The sequence below is a fragment of the Amblyraja radiata genome, chromosome 21 (assembly GCF_010909765.2).
Source record: "Amblyraja radiata isolate CabotCenter1 chromosome 21, sAmbRad1.1.pri, whole genome shotgun sequence".
Taxonomy (NCBI): domain Eukaryota; kingdom Metazoa; phylum Chordata; class Chondrichthyes; order Rajiformes; family Rajidae; genus Amblyraja; species Amblyraja radiata.
Genome location: NC_045976.1, coordinates 2,558,097 through 2,576,606, shown reverse-complemented (window position 1 = coordinate 2,576,606; position 18,510 = coordinate 2,558,097). Strand labels below are relative to the sequence as shown.

Here is an 18,510-nt window from a genome sequence, read left to right as displayed (position 1 = left end):
ACGAACGGGAGTACAGGCGCTCCGGCTAGAAGTTTAAAAAGACGGACCGTCAGGTAAGTAACTTACTCTGAGATCGTAATTTCCAAAACCTTGTTCTGTTTTGTCCAGAAAAATGAACAAGGCAAAACAGGGAAAGAAGGTCACTCCTCGTTCGACTACAACAGAACAGGAGCGTTCCATCAGTGGGGGGTGATCGGCGGCACCTGGACCGCACACGCTGCGGTCCACAATCATTGATACCGAGCCGAGCCCAGTACCGCTAGCACAGCCTGACCAACAGCAGCGTACTGGAGGCAAAGCGAAAAGGAAATCGGACCGGCCGGTAATCTCCGATGACTCCGGTGAGGACGTCTCACCGCCCGAGAGCGGCAGAGAAAGCCGCCTTAGCCGCTTGGAAAGGCTCATGGAGCAAATGCTCCAGCGATACTTGCTTCGGGAGCTGGGGCAGTCTCGCCAAGGGAGTACAGGCACTCCCACACCAGTGCATTACAATGCACTGGCCATCGCTTCTCCCACAGCCGAGGACAGCGTTGGTGACCATGGCTGGGTTGGTCAGGAACAGGGGTCACTGGCCGAAAATGTCGGGAATATGCACGGGGTACAGGATCAGGAAGAGCTGCTGGGTGTGGCAAACCGCTACGAGGCTACACCACGAGCGGGGCGGCCGTTGCAGCCAAAACTAGCGGCCAGCATTGACTACCTGTCCTTCAAACCCCTACAAGAACAGGTAGTCAATGAGGCATTAGAACTCTACTCGCCTCCGGATAACTGCATTTCACTCAACGTACCCGCCGTAAACAGCCAAATCTGGGGGTACGTTGGGCAGGGTATCCGAACCCAGGAACTTAAATTGCAGCGCATACTAAAGCTCCTGACGTCAGCTATCACATCCTATGCTCGTTCCGTGAACAGGGTGGACATGACCACCAACCAGCAAGACACCCTGGCTCTGCTGTGTAATACGCAATATGAGATCAATAACCTCCGGAAAGAGGCAATAAGACCTGCCCTCAATCCCAAATTTGCAGGACTGTGCAAAACACCGGCCTCAAAGCCACAGATCCTGCTATTTGGCAAGGACTTGTCCAAACAAATAGTAAGATTAAACGAGAACTTACCAGTTTGAAGTTTGATCTGTATTTTATGAGGAGTTACGATGAGGGATTACGTGAAGAAGCCCGCCAGGCGCATGCGTGTCATTCTTCAAAGCAGCGGTGTGGAATCACAGATAACTGTAATGACTAAACATAGTAAGATTAGAGAAGGGGTACCAGTTAAGTATATGATCTGGGTGGGAGCGGAGGGCACGTAATCCCTCATCGTAACTCCTCATAAAATACAGATCAAACTTCAAACTGGTAAGTTCTCGTTTAATCTTACTATTTTACTTCGGAATCACGTGAGTGACTACGTGAAGATTTTAAAGCTCTGTGATTTCATGCCGTGGAACGAGTCCATGCATCACGTCTGCCTTGACTGTTGGGAGGATTGTGTTAACATAATTTGGACATGAATTCGACATTGAAATCATAAAATTTTTAACACAAGTTTATAACCCCTTTATATGGGTTTAAATTAATTTACAGAACTTAAATTGTTTCTGCAAATGTTCCATGTTTAATTCCTGGTTTTACAAATAATTGGAATGTTTTTCCCCTCCAGACCATCCTGCTGCCTTGAGGATTTGGTCCATTGGTACATCCAACTGTATCGCTGCCGATGTAGCTGCAGCCCTGGTGGAAAGAGATTTTTTAAATTTTAGTATCCACCCCAGCCTGTGTTTAGCAACTGTTTCAGCCATCTTGAGATGGTCTGGACCGTCACTCTTGGTGTGGTTGCTAATGGCTGATAAAAAATGTGCCTTTTCATTGCCTCTTAGGATATTCGTTTTCTCCATGTGTAACGACAGATGTTTTATTATACACAGCCTATCCTCATAGGCTTTGTACCAGTGGGTATCTGTTGGGTATGACCTAATTCTATATAGAGGCCTGCTGATCCCTTTTTCTGTTCTGCTTACTATCTCATAAATATGAAACGTAATATTTTCCGTTGAGAAAGTCATGTTGTCCAGTCTTGTTTTGCAGTGACTGTATCCTCTGTGCCGTGACCAATACCATTAGCATGACCGTTTTAATGTCAGTCTGTGTAAAGACAGAACTGTTGCTGGAGACCACTCCTGAGCATCTTCAGGATTATACTCACATCCCATATATGGGAGTATCTGGTACTCCTCATAGGCTTTGTACCAGTGGGTCAGTCCCAACAGTGTAATGGTCTGTCCCCTGCCATAGGTAAGTCGATAGGGCACATCTGGCACAGTTGATGGCACTGTAACTGAGCCCCTCATCGTAGTGGAGGCCTGCCAGATATTCCAGAACAGATGGGATGTTCATGTCTCTGATTCCATGTTTGATACCACTGGGAACCATGGTTGTGTAGGCCAATCGGGTACTACCAATTCCAGATGCAGAGTCTGTTGTATTTCCTTAATACCCGACTGATGAGGCAGGAAAGGAGGGAATGCGTAAATAAACAATTTCCACTCCCCTCCAATGCAGCGAAAATGCATCTGTCGCCGCTGCCCCAGGGTCTGGTTCCTGTGTAACATAACTTGATAACTGGGACCTGGTGTCTGCCACTGAATTTAGTCTTCCTGGTAGATAAGTGGTTGATATCCAAATATCTTTGTGGAGACACCATTGCCAATTTGTATGGCAAGATTGTCACATGATGTCGATTTGTTTCCACCATGTGGTTAATGTATGCTACCACGGTGGTATTGGTATTGGTGGCTCCGCACCAATTGTACTGGCATCAGTTTGTAGTACCATGGAAAGGTTACTGACAATGCTTGGATAGGAACAAGGCTAGAGTTATCTATCCACCATTTTAGTTCCATTTTAGCCTGATTGGTAGTTTCACAGATCTGTCAAAGTGACCTGCATAATTTAGAGTGCTTGTTTTTTGCTCTCTGTATGTTTTGGTAATGTAGAGGTCCAAATTGTGTGGCTGGAAAGGCAGCCATCATTATGCCACTTACTTTGGCTACCAATCTGATGGATGGTTTGCTGATGTCAGTGAAGTTTTTATAAGCCTCTATTAAATCTGTAGCCTTTCCCTTAGGCAGAGTCACCGACATGTGAACTGAGTCAATGGTGAAACCCCAGGTAGTCCATAGTAGTGGAAGACGTTAGTTTAGATTTAACTGGATGAAATCCCAGTTCCCCAAATATCTTTTTTGTGGCTGTTACAGTTTGTTTGGCCAATTCCAAAGTTTTTGCACATAATGAGTATGTCATCTAAATATGCAATGACCATGTGTATACGTTTCCGTAGAAACGCTTGGGCTGGTTTCAAAAAATTTTGAGAACAGCCTGGGCTGATGATAACCCATTTGGCAGCGCTTTATACTGCTAGAGTTGTCCCATCCAGTTGAATTTAAGTAACATCTGTGGTCACCTCGTATAGGCACTGAATAGTAAGCATCTTTAAAAATGATGCTGGCCATTGAAGTAACCTTTGGGAATTAATTGTTAAGCAGTAACAAAGGTGTCTATTTTGTTAGATCTATGATGATGCGATGACCATCATCTTTTTGTTTATATCTCGGACACGAATTTTAATGGTTCGTGTTGAGTATTCTCAATTACACCTTTTATGTAAAGCCGCTTCAGTTCAGCTTGCGCTTTTGATTTCTTTCATCAGAAAGCACGAACATTCGGCTCAGTATATGTTGAACTGGAGGGCTGTACCTGTGTATAAACTCTATAGTATATCCCTGGATACTGCTTAAGAAGTAGATATCGGTTGTTATCATGCTCCATGCATTCAGAATAGAGTGTTATCTCCACCCAATCTCCGTGCCCACTGTTTGTAGGGAACTAGACCCACCTACCTCCATAGTTAGCAGTGGCAGGTTTACCTTTTTGTAGGTTCTTCGCTGTTGTAGCACTGGGGTCTGGATTTACATTGGAGGTCCCGCATCTTCCGAGAAGGCCGGTCTGGGCCATGGCCTAAAAGACTCATGTTTTTGAGTACCGGTCCTTCGAGCTTTCACCAGTTTTGCTGGTGGGTGCGTGGGGGTGCTAGGTTCCAGTAGGTTCTCTTGTTCCTGCACCCCTTGCACACTTTCTTCTGCGGACCCCTCTTCCAGGTCAGCCCAGAACTGACCCGCAGTGCTTCCTTCTGATGAGGTAGAAGCACTGTGCAGCCCTTAAAGAGGTACTGCTGTGGGTTATCATAGGGCCCACAGTGACCCGACTCCATGTCCCGGAGTCTGTCACATTGGAGCAAAGCTCCATACACCGCTTCTTCCCGCTCCAGCGCTCTCGGGCGCTGGCCGCCGGCGGTGATTCAAAGTCGGACTCCTCTGAGTCCATGACCTTGTTTGTTTTGTGTCTAGCCTTTCCGCCCGGCCGCGTGGATCTGGCCGGTGCGGAGGCGACATTGGGCACAGCTGATCCCACTATGGGTGATCCAAGTGCCGCTGGCTGCCCGCTGCTCCACGGTCCTCCTTCTCCAGCTTTGTCCTTACTGTCCTTCCGTGGAGTGGATATGGCCGGTGTGGAGGACATCTGGCACAGCTGATTCCATCTAGCCCACCAGCTTTGTAGCAGCCCGTTGTTTCTGCACCTGCAATCAGCATAGAAATGCAAAAACAAAACAAAGACCGCAGCTCTTACCTGCAGGTCCAAGTTTAAACCGTTGCTATGGGTGAGCGTCATTCTACCCCGTCTGCTGCCGTTAATGACTGGTCAAGTCATTTGAATGGTCTCCCGCCCGGCGGTGGTGTTCTGGCCGGCGCGGGTCCAAATGTCGGCACTGCTCTCCTTATAACGGGAGATAAACGTGCCTTTGGCTGCTGCTGCCGGCTGCCTGCGACTCAGCTGTCTTCCCCAGCCAGCTTCATTAGCAGCACTGTGGACACTCCTTTGTCCAGCTTCCCCTCCTGTACAGACCTAGCGCGGGGAAAACATTAGTTTTGCTCCCTCTCCCGCCCGGCCCGGTGCGGGTGCGAGTCGGGAGCGAAAGTCGGGTACAGCTAATCCCATTACGGGAGCCGATTCCGGCCGCAGCTGTTGTCCCCTGTTGCGCTTACTCCACCTGGCTTAGCCACGGCAGGAGCGCCATCTCCTTTTGTCCCCTAATTTTAAAAAAGGGGACAGAGCACAAATACAACCCACTGTCTTTGTGGGTTGTTGGCTCCCATTTCGTCCACCCGTTTGGGGTGAAGTTTGGCACTCCCTCCCGTTATGGGAGATGGTGGTGCCGACGTCTGTTGCTGGCTGCCTGTTGCTTTTCAGCGGCAGCTCGGCAGCCTTCCTACAATGAAGAAAAAGGTAAGGAAATCTCTTACCTGTGTTGCTGGTTCTCAACCTGCCGTTTCGGGAGGAACGTCCTTCCTCCCGCTGTGATTTCCGCAGCTCCACGGACCCATGTAGCGTCCTCGGGGCTGTTGTCCGAGTTTGTCGGACTGACGGCTCCGGAGTCGGAGCTGAAGACGCACGGACTCCCGCTAAGGGAGACCGTCGTGCCACTGGCCGTTGCTGGCTGCCTGCTGCTTGCAGACTCCTCCCCCGCCAGCTTTCAACAGCCTTCTGTAGAAAAAAAGGTAAGTATGGAACGAAGTTCCCTTACCTTACTGTTGCAGGTTCGAAATCCTGCCGTTCGGGAGGAACATCCTTCCTCCCGACAATGACGAGTTGCAATGCGTGTAGCGCAATGACACGCATGCGCCTGGCGGGCTTCTTCACGTAGTCACTCACATGACTCCGAAGTAAAATCAAAGATCTAGATGCGGAGTCAAAATCATTTGGCCTCATAAGGGCAGGCCCCGGAACGAGCAGACCCACACAACCCAGACGGTAGTACCCCACCGCATCCACCAGTCGCCGTCAACCTCATGGGACTGGTGAAAGCTCGGGGTCCGCATACCATCCCCGAAAGCCTTTTTTTAAAAACCAGGGCCCAGAGCGGACCCCATGGAAAATGCGCCACCCCCACCCAGCACCACCCGACAGATGAAGAAACAGAAGAAAGGAGCACACCCATAACTATGGAGGTAGGTGGGTCTGGTTTCTACCAGCATATAAAAAGTGGGGGAACTGTACTAACAGGGGGGAGATTACACTTGTTCATGGAAGCATGGAGGACTATCACAAATGATAGTTTTACTTCAGTCACGTGAAGAACCCGTCCAGCACGCATGCGCGACATGAGCGTTAACGCAGTGCAACAGCGCGCAGCGGGAGTCAGGCGCTCCCGCTACAGCTTAAAAAAGACGGACCATCAGGTAAGTTTATCCCGAGGTCGTTTTTCCAAAAAAGAAGTGTTTTGTTTTGTCTCACCAGGAAGAACATGAGCAAAACAAGACAAGCCAAGAAATCCGCCCCCCGTTCGACTCCAACGGAGGAGCGTTCCATCAGTGGGGGTCAAGAGGCGGTAGGACCGCTAACCCAGCGATCCGCCATCCCCGACACCGTGCCGAGCCCAGTCCCGCTAGCACAGCCTGAGCAGCGGGCTGGATGTAAAGCAGCAGGGAAGACCGCCTGAGCCGCATGGAGCGGCTCGTGGAGCAAATGTTCCAGCGAGACTTGCTTCGAGAGGAGCAGTCTCGCGAAGGGAGTTCAGGCACCCCCACCACAGTGCCTCACAACGCACTGGCCATCGCTTCCCCCTCATCCAAGGGCAGCTTTGGCGACCAGGGCTGGGCTGGTCAAGAAGAGGGGTCACTGGCCGAAGATGTCGGGAGTACCAGGAAGAGCTGCTGGGTGTGGTAGACCGCTATGTGGCAGCTCCACGTGCAGGACAGCCAATAGAGCCAAAACTGGCGGCCAGCATTAACTACCTGTCCTTCAAGCCCCTACAGGAGCAGGTAGTTAATGAGGACCTAGAGCTGTATTCGGCCCCAGAGAATTGCGCCTCGCTCAACGTGCCGGCTGTCAATAGCCAAATCTGGGGGCACGTTGGGCCAAACATCCGCAATCAAGAGCTCAAACTACAGCGGATCCTCAGGCTCCTGACGTCAGCCATCACTTCATATGCTCATTCCGTGGATGGGGTGGAAATGACCACGAATCAGCAGGATACACTCGCACTGCTGTGCAATACCCAGTTCGAAATTAACAACCTCCGTAAAGAGATTATAAGACCTGCCCTCAACCCGAAATTCGCGGGTTTGTGCAAAACGCCGACCACAGAGCCAGAAATCCTGCTCTTCGGCAAGGACCTCTCCAAGAAAGTAAAAGACATGGAGGAGGAGTCCAAAACATTTGGCCTCATGGGGGCAGGCCCCGGGACGAGCAAACCCACTAAACCCAAGCGGCAGTACCCCACCGCGTCCACCAGTCAACGTCAACTCTATGGGACTGGTGAAAACTTGGGGTCCGCACATCACCACCGGAAGCCTTTTTTAGGCCAAGGCCCAGAGCGGACCCCATGGAAAATGCGCCACCCCCAACCAACAGCAACACATCAGACAACACATCAGAAGACTCATCATCCGACAAAGAAACAGAAGAAACACCCGTAACCATGGAGGTAGGTGGGTCTGGTTCCTATCAGCATATAAAAAGTGGGGGTTCTATACTAACGGGGGAGATTACACCTGTTTGTGCAAGCATGGAAGTCTATCACGAATGACAAGTATATACTCAACAGCATTCGTGGATATAAAATAGAGTTTACTCTAGAAAACTTGCCACCAGTTCAGCAATCACCCCAAAGGGTCTTTTCCCTCTCTTTAACTAAAGAAAAACGAGAGGGACAAGCTGAACTGGTGAGGCTAAATACAAAGGGTATCATTGAAAAAACCAAGCATGAACCCTTGGAATTTGTCTCTAATATATTCACTAAAACCAAAAAAGATGGTGGATGTCGCATCATCATTGACTTAACTTCACTAAATATGTTTGTTAAGTATATACATTTCAAAATGGAAACGTTTGTAACTGCCAAACAACTGATTTCCAAAGGATACTTCATGGCAAGCATCAACCTTAAAGATGCTTACTATTCAGTACCCATTCATAAGGATCATCGCAGATACTTGAAATTTACCTGGATGGGGCAACAATGGCAGTTTAAAGCGTTGCCTGACGGTTTAACATCAGCCCCAAGATTATTCACCAAGATACTAAAACCAGCCTTGGCAATATTAAGAAGGCAAAAACATATTGTCATGGCATATTTTGATGATATCTTAATAGTAGGCAAAACCATGGAATTGGCTATATCAGCTGTGTCAGCTACCAAACAATTGTTTGAAACCTTGGGATTTGTCTTACATCCAGATAAATCTAAGTTGACGCCATCCACAACCATGGACTATCTGGGCTTCACAATTAACTCAGTCCACATGTCTGTAACTTTGCCAAAAGACAAAACAGCAGAATTGGCACAAACATGTAACAATTTAATGGTCAACGATCGACCAACCATTCGACAAGTGGCGAGAGTAATTGGAAAGATGGTAGCAGCATTTCCAGCTACACAATTTGGACCTCTGCACTATCAAAACTTACAAAGAGCAAAAGTGCAGGCACTAAAACGACATGCAGGTCACTTTGACCGAACCATGAAATTACCCATTGAAGCAATATCAGAGTTACAATGGTGGATAGAGAACATTTGGCATAGTTCCAGTCCTATCATCATCATCAATAACCTAACGTTAACTATACAAACAGATGCCAGTGCTCAAGGCTGGGGAGCAACTAATGCCATATCCAGCACAGGTGGTAGATGGACTAACCTAGAATCATCTCTACTACAGACACTGGGCATAAACTATTTGGAAATGTTGGGTGCGTTTTATGGTTTAAAAGCATATTCTACAAATATGTACCATAGAAACATAGAAATTAGGTGCAGGAGTAGGCCATTCGGCCCTTCGAGCCTGCACCGCCATTCAATATGATCATGGCTGATCATCCAACTCAGTATCCCGTACCTGCCTTCTCTCCATACCCTCTGATCCCCTTAGCCACAAGGGCCACATCTAACTCCCTCTTAAATATAGCCAATGAACTGGCCTCGACTACCCTCTGTGGCAGGGAGTTCCAGAGATTCACCACTCTCTGTGTGAAAAAAGTTCTTCTCATCTCGGTTTTAAAGGATTTCCCCCTTATCCTTAAGCTGTGACCCCTTGTCCTGGACTTCCCCAACATCGGGAGCAATCTTCCTGCATCTAGCCTGTCCAACCCCTTAAGAATTTGGTAAGTTTCTATAAGATCCCCTCTCAATCTCCTAAATTCAAGAGAGTATAAACCAAGTCTATCCAGTCTTTCTTCATAAGACAGTCCTGACATCCCAGGAATCAGTCTGGTGAACCTTCTCTGCACTCCCTCTATGGCAATAATGTCCTTCCTCAGATTTGGAGACCAAAACTGTACGCAATACTCCAGGTGTGGTCTCACCAAGACCCTGTACAACTGCAGTAGAACCTCCCTGCTCCTATACTCAAATCCTTTTGCTATGAAAGCTAACATACCATTTCGCTTTCTTCACTGCCTGCTGCACCTGCATGCCCACTTTCAATGACTGGTGTACCATGACACCCAGGTCTCGCTGCATCTCCCCTTTTCCTAGTCGGCCACCATTTAGATAATAGTCTGCTTTCCTGTTTTTGCCACCAAAATGGATAACCTCACATTTATCCACATTATACTGCATCTGCCAAACATTTGCCCACTCACCCAGCCTATCCAAGTCACCTTGCAGTCTCCTAGCATCCTCCTCACAGCTAACACTGCCCCCCAGCTTAGTGTCATCCGCAAACTTGGAGATATTGCCTTCAATTCCCTCATCCAGATCATTAATATATATTGTAAATAGCTGGGGTCCCAGCACTGAGCCTTGCGGTACCCCACTAGTCACTGCCTGCCATTGTGAAAAGGACCCGTTTACTCCTACTCTTTGCTTCCTGTTTGCCAGCCAGTTCTCTATCCACATCAATACTGAACCCCCAATGCCGTGTGCTTTAAGTTTGTAAACTAATCTCTTATGTGGGACCTTGTCGAAAGCCTTCTGGAAGTCCAGATACACCACATCCACTGGTTCTCCCCTATCCACGCTACTAGTTACATCCTCGAAAAATTCTATAAGATTCGTCAGACATGATTTACCTTTTGTAAATCCATGCTGACTTTGTCCAATGATTTCACCACTTTCCAAATGTGCTGCTATCCCATCTTTAATAACTGACTCTAGCAGTTTCCCCACTACCGATGTTAGACTAACTGGTCTGTAATTCCCCGTTTTCTCTCTCCCTCCCTTCTTAAAAAGTGGGGTTACGTTTGCTACCCGCCAATCCTCAGGAACTACTTCAGAATCTAAAGAGTTTTGAAAGATTATTACTAATGCATCCACTATTTCTGGAGCTACTTCCTTAAGTACTCTAGGATGCAGCCTATCTGGCCCTGGGGATTTATCGGCCTTTAATCCATTCAATTTACCCAACACCACTTCCCGGCTAACCTGGATTTCACTCAATTCCTCCAACTCCTTTGACCCGCGGTCCCCTGCTATTTCCGGCAGATTATTTATGTCTTCCTTAGTGAAGACGGAACCAAAGTAGTTATTCAATTGGTCCGCCATATCCTTGTTCCCCATGATCAACTCACCTGTTTCTGACTGCAAGGGACCTACATTTGTTTTAACTAATCTCTTTCTTTTCACATATCTATAAAAACTTTTGCAGTCAGTTTTTATGTTCCCTGCCAGTTTTCTTTCATAATCTATTTTTCCTTTCCTAATTAAGCCCTTTGTCCTTCTCTGTTGGTCTCTGAATTTCTCCCAGTCCTCCTGTATGCTGCTTTATCTGGCTAATTTGTACGCATCATCCTTCGCTTTGATACTATCCCTGATTTCCCTTGTTATCCACGGATGCACTACCTTCCCTGATTTATTCTTTTGCCAAACTGGGATGAACAATTTTTGTAGTTCATCCATGCAGTCTTTAAATGTCTTCCATTGCATATCCACCGTCAACCCTTTTAGAATTAATTGCCAGGCAATCTTGGCCAATTCACGTCTCATACCCTCAAAGTTACCTTTCTTTAAGTTCAGAACCATTGTTTCTGAATTAACAATGTCACTCTCCATCCTAATGAAGAACTCAACCATATTATGGTCACTCTTGCCCAAGGGGGCACGTACAACAAGACTGCTAACTAACCCTTCCTCATTACTCAATACCCAGTCTAAAATAGCCTGCTCTCTCGTTGGTTCCTCTACATGTTGATTTAGATAACTATCCCGCATACATTCCAAAAAATCCTCTTCCTCAGCACCCCTGCCAATTTGATTCACCCAATCTATATGTAGATTGAAGTCACCCATTATAACGGTTTTGCCTTTGTCGCACGCATATCTAATTTCCTGTTTGATACCATCTCCAACTTCACTACTACTGTTAGGTGGCCTGTACACAACACCCACCAGCGTTTTCTGCCCCTTAGTGTTTCGCAGCTCTACCCATACCGATTCCACATCCTGCAAACTAATGTCCTTCCTTTCCATTGCGTTAATCTCCTCTCTAATCAACAACGCTACCCCACCTCCTTTTCCTTTCTCTCTATCCCTCCTGAATATTGAATATCCCTGGATGTTCAGCTCCCAGCCTTGGTCACCCTGGAGCCATGTCTCCGTGATCCCAACTATATCATAGTCATTAATAGCTATCTGCACATTCAACTCATCCACCTTATTACGAATGCTCCTTGCATTGAGACACAAAGCCTTCAGGCTTGTTTTTACAACACTCTTACCCCTTATACAATGTTGTTGAAAAGTGGCCCTTTTTGATTTTTGCGCTGGATTTTCCGGCCTGCCACTTTTACTTTTCACCTTGCTACCTATTGCTTCTACCCTCATTTTACACCCCTCTGTCCCTACGCTCACACATTTAAGAAACCCTTTCCTTTTAACTCCATCCTCCACTAGCCCATTCGACACCCCACCCCCCTTATTCAGTTTAAAACCACCCGTGTAGCAGTGGCAAACCTGCCTGCCAGAATGCTGGTCCCACACCTGTTAAGATGCAATCCGTCCCTTTTGTACAGTTCCCCCTTACCCCAAAACAGATCCCAGTGATCTAAGAATCTAAATCCCTGCCCCGTGCACCAGTTCCTCAGCCACACGTTCAGGTCCCGTATCTCCCTGTTCCTGCTCTCGCCAGCACGAGGAACTGGAAGCAAACCGGAGATAACAACCCTGGAGGTCCTGCTTTTCAGCATTTTTCCGAGCTCTCTAAAGTCACGCTGCAGAATATTCATCCCCTTCTTTCCGACATCGTTTGTGCCGACATGCACTACCACTTCCGGATGTTCACCTTCGCCCTTGAGGATTTTCTGCACTCTGTCCGTGACATCCTGGATCCTGGCACCAGGAAGGCAGCACACCATCCTCGCATCCCGTCTGTTGCCGCAGAAACCCCTGTCCGTACCTCTCACAATGGAGTCTCCCACTACAATGGCGTTGCCTGCCTTAGGCCTTTTTGGTTTTGGCTCAACAGCCCTATTCGCATCACAAGCCAGTCCGCCGCCCAGTGTAAACACCTCTTCTGTCCCGACAGCTTCTAAGTGGGTGAACCTGTTCACAAGAGGTACAACACCCGGGGACGTTGGCATGCCATGCTTCCCTCCCATTCTCACTGTCTCCCACCTTCTCTCTTCCAGTACCTTAGGTGTAACCACTTGCATGTTCGTTTACAGATTGATAATACCACGGTGGTGGCCTATATTAACCATATGGGCGGGATAAAATCGATATAATGTGACAATCTGGTCAACATAATCTGGCAATGGTGTGTCGATAGACATATTTGGCTATCAGCAACTTACCTACCAGGTAAGCTAAATACAGTGGCAGACACCAGGTCACGCAAGTTCAATGATAACACCGAATGGATGTTAAATCCTAAAGTATTTGCTGAAATCACAAAGCAATATGGCACGCCAGATATCGATCTGTTTGCATCCAGACTAAATCACCAGGTACCAATGTATGTCGCTTGGGAACCAGACCCTGAGGCAGCAGTGATAGATGCATTCGCGCTGGACTGGGGGAACTATTTCTTCTATGCCTTTCCCCCCTTCTGCCTTATCAGTCGGGTACTACGCAAAATGCAGATGGACTCTGCTTCAGGTATTTTGATAGTACCCGACTGGCCTACACAGCCGTGGTTCCCAGTGGTCCTCGCCAGGGTCATTGAAACTCCAATGGCCATTCCCAGTAGCCCAGACCTATTGACTCACCCGGTGTCAAGCATAAGTCGTCCATGCCATGGCAGGATTAACCTACTGGGTTGCAGATTCTGAAAAGACCACTGCTGGGCCTGGGATTATCTAACAGGACCATGAACACGATGACAGCGTCCCACCGTATGTCCACCAGGAAACAATACCTATCGAGCATAAGGAAGTGGGAAACATACTGCTCGAAAACTGGGACAACATATTCATCTACAACCGTAACCAACGTACTGGAGTTCCTGACCGGCCTTCACCATAATGAAGGACTGAGCTACAGCACCATCAATAGCGCCAGAAGTGCTCTGTCAGCCTTCTTAAAACAGGCACCAGGACACAGGCCATAGGGTCTCACCCGCTGGTGATCAAACTAATGCGAGGGATATTCAACTCCAACTCCCCAAGACCTAGGTACACCAAGATCTGGGATGTCAGTGTTGGCCTGACATACCTAAGGGGATGGTCACCAGCCAGATCTCTCACCCTGGAACAGCTAACCCTGAAAACGGTCATGCTGATGGCGCTAGTCTCAGCACAAAGGATCCAGTCCCTCCACTTACTTCGACTGGACAACATGGTCATAACACCAGACCGTATCACATTCACTATTCAGGAGCTGGTAAAGCAGAGCAGGCCAGGAACTTCAGGGCTTGTTATGGATTTCCGGGCATACCCACCTGACCCTCGGTTATGTGTCATGACTCATTTACTCGTTTACATCAACACAACAAGAGATTCCCGAGGGAGAGAAAAGCTCTATGGGTCAGCCACAAAAAAACCTCATGGTCGGGTGTCGAGCCAAACCATCTCCAGATGGCTCAAGCAGGTACTGGGAGCTGCTGGAGTAGATACTGATATTTATACATCTCACTCCACCAGGGCAGCATCCACATCGGCGGCTAAAAGGATGGACGTGCCATTAGCATAACATCCTGGCTACAGCGGGGTGGTCCATGGAGAAAACATTCCAAACGTTCTACGACAAGCCGTTAGCAGAACCTGTTTTATTTGCAGAAAGAGTTTTAGAATCTGCAAACATATAATTTAAGCCCGGGGGAGCATTATTTTCTTTTTGTTATTGTTAAATAAATACCATTATTGTTTTACAAACAGATTCATGGTTGATTACGATAACATACTTCCTCCCTTGGATGACTTCGGCAGCGAGTGAAGTATGAACTGTTACACGGTTTGAAATCGCAGAGCTTTAAATTTCACGTAGTCACTCACGTGACTCCAAAGTAAAATAGTAAGATTAAACGAGAACTTACCAGTTTGAAGTTTGATCTGTATTTTATGAGGAGTTACGGTGAAGGGATTACGTGCCCTCCGCTCCCGCCCTCAATTATAGAGATCGACTGGTAACTTAGTTCTCCTTGTCTTTACTATGTTTATTTCAATTACTGTGTTGTTTCTGTGATTCCACACCGCTGCTTTGAAGTATGTCGCGCATGCGTGCTGGACGGGTTCTTCACGTAATCCCTCATCGTAACTCCTCATAAAATACAGATCAAACTTCAAACTGGTAAGTTCTCGCTTAATCTTACTAATATTCACAGATCTTAACTAAAAACTGAACATATCATAACTAACAAAACAAAGAAACTGTGTAGTAGCAACTAAAAGGCCAAAGTCATAATAGACACTGGATATTCAACTAATAACTTTAACACAGCACACACTACTAAAAAAGAGGCTTCCAATCTTGCACCTTTGAAAAGGACTAATGTGTAGGAAGTGACTGTAGATGCTGAATTACACCAAAGATAGACACAAAATACTTGCAGTCTGTCCCGCTGAGTTACTCCAGCATTTTGTGTCTATGAAAGGGATTATTGTTCATAGTTCAAATTTTCATTTGAGCTGAAGAACTGGTATAATTAAAGGTTTCCATTCCACATTGTAAACACTGACCATAGCTGGATAATGTATACAAACAAATAGCTGATGCCTTTGCATTCAACCAGCCTGTTAACATTTGTTGTTTAACATGTGAAGTACAGTAGAGAGTTGGGCACAAGAGATTACAGATGCTGGAATCTGGAGAAAAGAAACATGCTGAGGTACTCAGTGGGGCAGGCAGAATCTGTGGAGGGAAATGGATGGACTACATAGTTTGAAGAAGGGTCCCAACCAGAAACATCACCCATCTTTAGTCAGAGGATGGTGAATCTCTGGAATTATTTGTCACAGAAGGCTGTGGAGGGAACATCAGTGGATATATTTAAGGCTGAGATAGATAGATTCTTGTGTAGGAAGAAACTGCAGATGCTGGTTTAAACCGAGATAGACACAAAATGCTGGAGAAACTCAGCGAGACAGACTCATGTGGATCCAGTCAAAATGAAGGGGCCTGACCCAAAATATGGATAGATTCTTGATTAGTACAGGTGTCAAAGGTTATGGGGAGAAGGCAGGAGAATGGGGTTAGGAGGGAGAGATAGATCAGTCATGATTGAATAGCGGAGTAGACATGATGGGCCGAATGGCCTAATTCTAATCCTATCACATGATCTTATATTTCTCCCGAGATTTTTTTTCTCCAGAGATACTACCTGACCCCCTGAATTACTTCAGCACTTTGTGTCTATTTATAGATGAACGACATTTTGAGTCAAGACACTTCATGTGGATCCAGTCCAAATGGAGAGTCCTGACCCGAAATATTGACTGCCTATTTCCCGCCACCAATGCTGTTGGACCTGCTGAGTCCTTCAAGCAGCTCATTCTTTTTGCTGAAGGAAAGAGTGGATAGACTCTATCAACACTATATCTCCTAATTCTAACCTTTTGGAAAAAATCAGAGTGAAAGAATATTTGAGCTATTTCCAAGTTTCTCCTGGTGATGCAAATTCCATTATCTTTCAATGGATCTTCTCCATTACGTAAATGGGGAGTTAAAACGATATTTCAGTTGAATTGTGTTGGTGAAAAGGTAAAATAAATAACCCTCATCTGAATGTCATTTATCTTTGAATGGTTAACAATCTGCTGACATGGTACATATAAAATTTGTCTTACTTGTATTCTTATCAATTAGACCTGCTTCGATCAAATGGCCTGAACAGTTTGTGTGCACAGGCCCTCCATGAACAAGGAAATCTTCACTTCTATAGAGCAAAGAGGAGGTAATTTTGTACCAATCTGACATTTGACCTCCATATTAACCTGACAGTTATCCAAAATTAAAATATTGCAGATTCAGGCCATTAGCATGAAACTTTTTTTCTCTTTCCACAGATGTTACTCTAGTTCAATACTTCTAACATTTTCTCTTTTTATTATCCTGACAGATGTTGCATTTGGGCTAGGGTAACAATACATTCTATGGTATAAAATGTAAAGCAATGTCATTGTTGGGAGAACAGAGACTGTTAGTTTTGGTTTTGTGGTCCATTGTATAATCTCCTGCCTCCAATTACCTTACCTCAAATCCCAATCATTGGTTGTCTAACTTGCCCAGTCTCATGGAGCGTTGTCTTCTCATACCAATAGATAAACAAAGAAAGTTTGTTTTCCAAATTATATATTCTTGAAAGTCGGCAATAGAATCATTTCCAAATTCAGCAATTTAAAAGAACTGCAGACTATCAAAAAAAGTATTTAACGTGACAATGTTACTTTTGATTTTCTTCCAACAGACGCTAATCTTCAAATTATGTTTCCAATTTCCTTATGACAAAATAGATCATTTGACGCATCAATCTATGTAAGCTGTGAGTGCAATCCATCAATCCCATTCCTCCACTTATTTCCACATATGTCCACCACTTCAGGAGAGGCAAAGGTGGGGGTAAAAAAGGAGGGGTGTTGCATTGTTGATTAAGGAGGATCACAATAAGCTGTCACCCCAGACCACTGGTCAGGGGCGAATTTACGGACTGTTCGTCGAGTGAGGCTATATGGGTGGAGTTCAGCAACAAGAATGGAATTATCACCTTGTTGGGAGTGTACTACACGCCCCTAAATAGTGAATGGGAATTAGAACATGCCAAATATGTCAAGAGATTACAGGCAGTTGTAGAACTAATAAAGTGCTGTAGTGAGGGATTTTAACTTTCCAATATTGGCTGGGAATGTCATAGTGCAAAAGGTTTAGATGGGGCAGAATTTGTCAAATGTGTTCAGAAAAGTTTCCTCTGGCAATATGTAGAAGGCCCTACACAGGAGAGGGCAATGCTTGATCTAGTCTTGGGAAATTGGGAGTGACATGTGGATGATGTGTTCATGGATGAGTATTTGGGAACCATGTGACCACTATTCTATTGGGGTTTAAGATAGTTATGGATAGTGACAGGGCAGGCCCATGACTTAAAATTCTAAATTGGGGCAAGGCCAACTTTGGAGGCATTAGACAGGAACTTATTCAAGTTGATTGGAGCGGGTTACCTAAAGGAAAAGGAACGTCAGAAAAGTGGGATGTTTTTAAAAATGTAGGACAAGAGTCCAGGCCATGCATGTTCCTGGTAGAGGGCAGGCCAAGGCAAGTGGGTGTAAGGAAGCTTGGATGACAAGAGAAGCTTGAATGATAACAGGCAGCTGCCTGTAATCTGGTCAAGAGCAAGAAGTGGGCATGGGGCAGCCGGGATGAAGTGTACCTCTGGAAGAGGTTTGGGAACTGAGGGGCACTCCAAAGAAAGAAATCAGGTGGGCGATAAGGTGACACGAGATGGTTCTGCTAGATAATATTCAGGGTAATCCCAAGCAATTTTATGAGTACATTAAGGGGGAAAGGTTAACCAGAGGGAGGATAAGGACCTCAGGAATCAAAGTGATCAACTCTGTGTGGTGCCATAGGAGATGGGTAAGGTATTTCTCCTCTGTTTTGATCATGAAGAAATATATGAGGACTGGGGAACTGGGGCATTCAACGCAAGTGCCTTGAGGGCAGTCATCATTATGGTTGAGGAGGTACTGAAGATCCTTAAGCTTATGAAGGTAGTCACTGTGGGGAAACTATAGAGGAAATTGCAGTTGCCCTGGCTGAGATTTATGAGTCATAATTAAATAATGGTGATGTGCCGGTTGACTAGAGGGTGGCAAATGTTGTGCCTCTATTTAAAAAGAGATGCAGGGAAAAACCTAGTAACTACAGCCAGTGAATCCAACATCTGCTGTGGGCAAATTACAAAAGAATATTTTGAGGGGCAAGATATACATGTATTTACATAGTCAACATGGCTTTGTACGTGGGAGATCGTACCTCGCAAATCTAATTGAGTTTTTGAAGATGTGACTAAAACAGTTGACGAGGGCA

At 46.1% G+C, this 18,510-nt stretch overlaps 1 protein-coding gene across 1 annotated transcript in view; it reads left to right on the top strand.

The window, feature by feature from the left end:
• The window catches only part of cfap54 (cilia and flagella associated protein 54), a 343,797-nt gene that overhangs the window by 127,876 nt on the left and 197,411 nt on the right, over positions 1-18,510 (top strand). The window contains exon 27 of the mRNA XM_033039312.1: positions 16,294-16,381. Within this exon, the coding sequence (XP_032895203.1) occupies positions 16,294-16,381 (88 nt within the window). The remainder of the gene's footprint in view (positions 1-16,293; positions 16,382-18,510) is intronic.